An 8272-nucleotide genomic window follows, 5' to 3' on the forward strand; every position below is an offset into this window, starting at 1 on the left:
ATTGAAGAAAATAAAAGAGAAAAAGACAAATTCATCACTTGCTGTTGCTGACGTACTCTAACTTTTTAAGTTTTAAATAAAAATGCCGAGTTTATACATATTATCATAATAAGCCTCCGTCAAATAGAGAGATGATGGAAAGTGAATTAGAAAACACAATCTAATAATTAAGGACACACACAGCATGGTGCCATCGTTACAAAGTTACAATTCATAACAAGCAAAGTCAACACAAAAATTTGCTGACCAAAGGAACCATTAACGATATATAATAACTTAATTAAGAATGTTCTTGCAGCTCATAATCCAGACATATACGTGGATAACATAATTCCATCAATTTCCTCCAATTGGGTTTAACTATTTCTCATTGAAACTTTATTTAATTTTTAATATATATATTATTTATATCTTCTATATATATATATATTAGGGATTTAAATTTGTGCATTCCAATGGTTCGTTATCATTTTTTATCGTAAATTATTATGTAATTAAGATGAGTTATTTTTTATTTTTAAAACAAATAGAATGATTAAAAACAATTACATTGTGGTGATTCATTATCTTTGCACACACCTTATTAATTAAATACAAAGTTCAAGTATGTTTTGCATAGATATATAGATTAGCAGTCTTAATTATATTTAAAGATACGTAATGTTCCTCGCCTCAATCTTTACATGCATTGCATATAACTATTTTCTTTCTTTTTTATTTTAAAAATAGAATGTTATGTGATATATCTGCATAGGCACTCAACATTTCCACCGTTTAATGCGAAAGAGTTAAGATTCAATTAAGAAAGAAGAAAACAATGCCGTAATAAAATAAAATAAAATATTATGGGAATGTAGTTATACATATTATTATTGTGTATATTATTTTTTTATTATTTAAAACTAAAAACTAACAAATAAAATAGTACAAAACCCTACTTTTTAATATAATGAAATAGTGTAAATATTATTTTTCAATAAAGTAAGAAAAATATAAAGAGAGAGCACAAAGTGGAAAATGATAATTCATTATTGCATTGTGGCATTACTATTATTATGTTTGAAGTAGTGATATCAGAGGGTAATTTATATCGAAATAGGTTTTTTTTTTTAAATTAGGAGTGAGATTCGAATTGAGATTTTTAGACGAAAATGAAAAGATTATGTTATTTTAGCTATTAATTTATGAGAACTGAACTTGTGTACTTTACTATTTTAGGGTGCTTTTAAATTATCCGATGAAATTATAGTTATTTATAATAATTGTTTAAGTATTCGTATATAAATTAAAAAGAATATTAGTTAATTTTTAACTACCAACTTCACATAGAAATAACCATATATAACTTTTCACCATTCTGTAAACAATACTATTTACAATCAGCTTTTGTTATCAATCATCAATGATTATAAAATATTTAAACCAAAAGGTTAAACTGAATGGCCAGCTTTTCATTATTTTCCACATTAAGAACCGATACGATGAGGGATCCATGGATAACACCTACACCAAATGGGGTTAATCTTGGATGCTGCTTATCCCAGATATAATCACCTTGCTCTAATTAAATAAACTAAATTGTGGTACCATGATGATGTTGACTAAATCAATAGCTTTAGTACTTTTTCTTAAGAAATTATTATTATCATTGATCATAGCAAAGCTGAGCTTTTAATATGCAATATTCAGCGCACCGAGACCGTGAATGTGATGTATACATTATTGAATCTGTGAATCATATATAAATTCTTGACAACATGAACATCATATTCAACTTATTAGTTTTTTTCTTTTTGTGTGTGACTATATTCAACTTATTAGTTTATATCAACTTGAATCCATTCCATGATAATGTATATACAATAACACAGCTATATATAGCAGAAAACTAGAGTTGGATACAATTGTTAGTACCGTTTTAGAATTATTAGTACTTCATACTTGTATATATACATTTTCATTATTTTATATCAATTTGGCATTGTATTTTTCGTTATATGGATGATTATTGTTATAAATAAGAAGATCCTGGTACCACTTGATCGATGTCTTTGAAAGCATGCATGCTAGCGACAGAGGCACAAACCTAGGACTACATATTTTTGCCGTAGAAGCATATATGAATGAAAGAAAAATAATCATATGATAGGTGAGCAAATTAAAGAAAAAAGGGATCAAACAACTTGATTCTTCACTCTCTTGAGAATTGAGATAAAGACAAACGAGAACTATAACATTCATATTCATGGTTACTCTTATTAATCGTGTGTCTCGTGTACCAACCTTTCTTTGGGTTTTTCTGTTTTCCCAACAAGTAAGCTACTCATGGTATATTCATTGGGCTTCAAAAGAAACTTAGTATGTGATTTTTACAAACCATGCTTTTGTATGATATGACGCGTGTGTGTATAAATATCAATGTGCCAAATCCAAAATCACAAGAAACGCATAATCAACGCACTCCTCTGCACTTCATGTAAATTTTCTTCTCAATTCATGTATAGCGAATAAATAAGAGAGATCCAAGACATAATAACATCATCATCAACATTTAGTGTAACTTTTCTTGATGAGTCTCAAGATGAAACATCCTTAGTGAATTTACAACCCTTTTTTTTTTCAGCTTCGCTATAAAAGCACCGGTTAGGTGTGCATGGAAACTACAATAATGGACTAAACTTCTATTTCGCGATCCTTATCATTGAAATTTGGCATGTCTCCTTCCCACAACTCAAGTAGCTCCTTTTTAATCCAGGAGATGGCGATTACAGGTCCCAGGGTAGAAGGCACCTAGATAAACCAATCAAATGTGCAATGTTTCAGACAAAACAGCCAGTTAACAATGTTGAGTCATATCATCATCATCATTCTAGCTACATATGTTGATCAGTTGATGAATTAAATGGATCTGGAGGGAATGCTAATGAACCAGTTCCAACAATCAATCAAATAAGGCCAATCACTTTGGACAAATGAATGAATCTCCACTCCTCACAGAACTTTTAAGCTTTAACAAATTTAGCTAATAAACTTCATATGCTAGAGTCAGTCAATTACAATCAATTTGAGTACACATACAACAAATGTTAATAGGCAAAAGGGAAACAAGCTAAAATTTTATCCGACTATTTCATTTATCTGTTATATATACAAAAAAAATTTGCCAATATGAAAATAAAAACTTCAATAAGAACAAATGTTTCCCATCTAGTGGGAGAAAAAAAGCTTTCTTCATGTATTAAGGAAAAAAGTAATGAAATATATGATTAATATAGGTTGCAAAGAAAAAGTATACAAGGCAATACAACTGGTTCGATGAAAAGGGAATGAACATAGAAGTACCAGATATAAAAGTGCAGGTTGAGGAGAGTGGGTCAAGACACCAGCTGCCAAAGCAGTCACCAGACCAATTGCATAACCAGGCAATGCATACCAAATATATTTGTGCCCTTTCGAAGAATGTAACTCAAAGAGATTTACCGTATCCCGGCTCTTTCGATAATCAAAGCAGAGAACTAAAGCCAGGAGCATTCCAGGGATAGCCTACAAAAAGAAGAGCGAAGAAATATAAAACACCAAGCACAGTGGTTCTTAAGAAACAGGATTGTAGAAGTTCATTGGAATCATGACTAGCTTATGTTGACTACAAACTGCTATGATATTTTCAGTTAATCGTTGTAATTGATACGGGGTGCATGTACACATGGTGAAATGGTGCAAGGAGGCACAGATAAAAGTTTGATTATAACATGTCAAATGCAACAACAAATAACAAGCATAAGCAAATCAAAGCACCTTGCAGCACAAGGAAGATTTCAAGATTCAGATCCAATATAGAATTGAAGTAGGAAAGATCAGAGAAATGGGGCGGGAGGGGAAGGGTTACAGTAAAACCTAAATTGAGTGGACAACAATCCTCTCTTTTAATTTTCACTGCTCCTGCAGAAATATGGTAGAAGATTTCCCTGCAAAGGTATTAAACAATCATAATAAATGGCAAACCAATGCAACATGCAGCCTTCAATTCTTCTAATGATTTTATATTTCTATTCACAATGAATCCAATGCAACAAAACTACTTGCTTGTGACATTAACCAAACCTAAATATTGAAACATTTAAGGAATAAGGAAATTCAGTATGCATCTCAGGGAGTACAAATGTCATACCATGTCCCCTAAACCAAGCATCATAAAATCTGTTGCACTCTCTCCAGGAACAACACCACCCAACAAATTTCTGGGAAATACAATCTTTACAGGCAACTCCAATTTCTTTGTTATCAGTTGCAACCCAGGAAGACTCAAACTATTAGCAACCGTGTGCACAGGATTTGATGCTTGCTGTGTCGCGACTGATACCATGACATTTGCCCCGAAAAATCTTTCAGAGAAGAAAACCCAGAAAATGTCATAGACAAATAGACAAAGAAGGAGCATTGCACAAATCTTGATGTTTGGGAGGCGCACATGGCTTACAAAAGCAATGCATATCGATATGCCTAGTAAATTATTCAGTATCCAGTGACCAGAGACAAGCCAAGCAGCCACCACGATGGAGCATGATATCAATAGCAGCCCTTGGATTCGTGTAAAAGATTTTGAGCAACAGCGTGACACAAAAGGATCAGCTAAACCAAACTGTGACTTCAAATAGGCAACATAAGGAGACAAGCAGAAGTAAAGGGATGATGCAGAAGCAACTGCAGTGAACCCTGTGAGAAGCTGTGACACAGACGAGAACAAGTAGAACATCAAAAGCAAGCTGAAAGAGCTCATCACTGGTATCATCAATGCTTGTGACCTATCCAGTGTAATGGATGCTTCTGATAAGTCGCGATTACGCTCCATTTCTTTCCCGTAATTTAGAGCTCGAAAAGCAGATGCAAATGTCACAGCTACAGCTGTAGTTATGAGGGTGACAGGTGCGGGCTCCAGCAGATACACAAGTTTCCAAAGGGACTCCATCTTACAAGAAGTACACCAATCTTAAACTAAACTTTTTATGCATAGAGAATGAACCTAACACCTAAAGCCTTTGCAACCAAAGTTGCATATTTTTTCCTCGTTCAAAAAATGAAATCCTACACAGAGCAACCTGGATACATCAAAAGAAGAATGTAAGCACATCTAACATCTAAGCATGTTCATTTTATTTCTCTCTTTTAAAGAAAAAAAAAAAAGAAAGTCAAACAATAATTAACCCCTTTAAAAATCTGTAATTATCTCTTAAATCCTGCCATAATATTCTTTTTCCAAAAAAATCTTATTGAACAGGGTCGCATTATTGTTTCATTACCCTCAAGCTCTGATTTCCCCCCGCACCTTCAATCTAGAGATTTCACCGATTGACGCAAGAAACAACGCATATTAGGTTCATGACACCCACCCAGTAACCAACAAGGCGAAAGATGAAATTTTAAAATCGGAGAGTATAACGTTTCCAAAATTCGATGAATAGCTACAAAAGTAAACAAAGCGAAACTGCGATCCAGAAGAGTTAGGGTTAATGGGAATCGGCGATGAAGGGTTGTGAAAGGACTTACCTTGGACTTATGGCGGAGCTTGAGAGACCCCTTTTTGCTTTGTTCAGTGCTCAAGGAACCCAGCACCCACCCTTTTCTCGGGACCCTGCAATTTTTTGTAACACAAAACCGAAGCTAAGCTAAGTGCACTGAATCCATCTGAATTTTCAATTTGGCCCCAAAAGTTTACATATTTTCCAAAATTGTCCCTTTTCCAGTTTTCCTTCTTATGGGTTTTATTTTAATTCAATATTAATTACCACTACTAGATACTAATCAATAAAAGAGGAGTATATCATTATTTAATTAAATTATATATTTCGATATTTGTATTTAAATATATACATCAAACATTTTATTTAATATGAAATTAATTAGAGTTAGTAATTGAATGTTTAAAATTTTATATAAAATTAATCTTATATTTACTATTAATGAGCTTAATAAAAGTTTAAAGACAAGAATATGACTCTAAAGCCTAATGAGTTATTACTAAGTTATTATATCCATTTTATTCTTTACATTAGTTAATAATTCAGTTAACTATTAGGTGCAGAAGATAACCAGAAGATATTTAACTTTTCAAATACCAGAAGAGCTTTTTTGTTTTAGTTTTTACTGTGTCTCATCCTTTTTTTTTTTCACATTCATGTTCATACTGTTATACAACTAAGGCTGAGCATACTTTTGTCATTCTTCATGCTAAGATACTTTTATTTTTATGTGGTTATTTGATTTTTGGATTATCATTGATAAAACAGTATTGTCTTTTTTCTCAATTACACAAATTTTAAATTTTTTTATGTTATTATATTTTATATGAATAATAATTTAAAAGAATCATATGTTAATCAAATTAATTATTTAACAAAAAAATAAAGTAAAAAAAAATAAAACTCAATCTATTTATAAAAAAAATGATGCACTCTCTACTCTCTAGTCTCTACTTTGAGTACTTTGTCACCCACCTTAGCATTAGCAATTTATTTTCGTCCAAGAAAAAGGCAGTACAAAATACAAATATGATGAAACTGAACCTAGATCAATTAAGTGAATTAAGTCAATTAACTATTATTAGTCAGAACTGACACTTAATTTTTTTGTTTTTGTGTTGGACTAACATTTTCTTTTTGGACTTAGACTGTTAAGATTAGTTTTTGCTCAATAGTCTCAATCTGTTCAAAAACAAATAAAAAGCAAATACAGGTTGGCCCATTTCCTGTAATCGTCTTTGGATTAAAAGGAGAACTACCTTCAAATCCAAATAAGAGAAATGATCATGTCCAAAAACAAAAGAGGATAGAGAAATGATAAATAAGTCTTGCATTTATTTTCAAATAAATTTATGTCTCAAGTCTCAACCAACTTAATTGCTCTCATAGCTAATTTACTACTCCGTTCAACAAGTATGGGAAGATAAATAAAGGGGACAAACTTATGTTTTTCAATAAGGAAAAGTATAGGGTACTAATATATTATCTGCTAATTTATTGTCAACAATGATTAGTTATTATATTTTAAACACATATATAAAGACACATCCAAAAAATATATCTATAAAAACACTTCTATTAAATACAGCTAAACAAAAAGATATTTTTATTAGACACATTTACAAAGACACCTCCATTAAACACAATTATAAATAAAAATTGGCAGATGTTGACAGAAATGATATTGATAACATAACGAGATTGTTTTAATAATATCTTGTCTTAATTTATCTTTCTTATTACATACTTATAAGATGAGGGTATTTATATATATCATTTAACAAGTTATATTATGCAGATAAAAGTGATATTTGTTAGATAATACAAGTAAAAGTCAATATCTTTAGAATACAAAGCGTAAATATTAATTGATGATGATGTTATTTATATGTCAAAAATATGTTTACTGAATGAGAGTCATTTAGATAAAGACGTTTAAAATATTTTTTTAAAGATATTTTTTATTAACTAAAATTTAACATATATAATTGATTAAATATTGAATTAGTCTAAATTAATATTATTATTTATAAAAAATAATTACAATACTCTTGAAAACTCTAAATTCTAACATGTTGATGGCAGAAAAATAAATGGTTAGAATTTAAAATTTTCAAAATTAATATATATAATAAGAGAATTTTAGTCATTTTTTATAATAAAATTATTGTAGTTATTTTTTATAAAAACTAATATTAATTTAGATCAGTTCAAAATTTAATTTATTATATTTTGACCAAATTAATTTGTGTGGTCTAATTTTAACAAAATTAATATAATTTAATTGATTATATATATTAAATTTTAATTATTAAAAAATATCTTTAAAAAAAGATATTTTAAACGTCTTTATCAAAGTAACTTCGTTAATGAATATATACATTGGCCTGAAAACAAGGTCATGGAATACTTTGTCATCTTGTTAGATAACTAAAATACTTTCTGTTCCATCTATCGAAGTTTTTCCCTATATTGTCCCAATTATATTGTTTTGGCCTTTTGGATGTTATCCATTTAGATTTGATACTCTACCAAATTGCATGCCTTAGCTTCTTCGAATTAATGCTTATCCAGTTATCCTATATATCTTTTCACATAATAAAATATTAGTCCTACTCACCAATAGCAAAAGGAAAAAGAAAAAAGTGTCTATATTATACTTTAATTTCAAAGTATGAATTATAAAATGAGGCTGCAAAACGAATACATTCCTCTTACAATAATGCTGATCAGTCTTCATTGACTTATAGTATGTT

General features: G+C 30.1%; 1 protein-coding gene across 1 annotated transcript; it reads right to left on the bottom strand.

The window, feature by feature from the left end:
* Positions 1-2471: 2471 nt before the first annotated feature.
* LOC107467036 (signal peptide peptidase-like 1) lies at positions 2472-5693 on the bottom strand. Its single transcript, XM_016086048.3, has 4 exons — positions 5545-5693; positions 4169-5096; positions 3343-3543; positions 2472-2790 (listed from the first exon to the last, which is right to left on the bottom strand). The coding sequence occupies exons 2-4, from the start codon at positions 4964-4966 to the stop codon at positions 2674-2676; spliced, it is 1116 nt and encodes a 371-aa protein (XP_015941534.1). The 5' UTR covers positions 4967-5096; positions 5545-5693; the 3' UTR covers positions 2472-2673.
* Positions 5694-8272: the final 2579 nt, after the last annotated feature.

The sequence above is a fragment of the Arachis duranensis genome, chromosome 9 (assembly GCF_000817695.3).
Source record: "Arachis duranensis cultivar V14167 chromosome 9, aradu.V14167.gnm2.J7QH, whole genome shotgun sequence".
Lineage (NCBI taxonomy): Eukaryota > Viridiplantae > Streptophyta > Magnoliopsida > Fabales > Fabaceae > Arachis > Arachis duranensis.

Excerpts from the sequence above, each read along its gene's own strand:
- LOC107467036 (XM_016086048.3), bottom strand. The coding sequence starts at position 4,966 with ATGGAGTCCCTTTGGAAACTTGTGTATCTGCTGGAGCCCGCACCTGTC. Across the intron at positions 3,544-4,168 it reads TGCTTGGTTTAGGGGACATG|GCTATCCCTGGAATGCTCCT; the intron begins GTATGACATTTG and ends TTCTTTTTGTAG. Across the intron at positions 2,791-3,342 it reads AACCTGCACTTTTATATCTG|GTGCCTTCTACCCTGGGACC; the intron begins GTACTTCTATGT and ends TGGTTTATCTAG.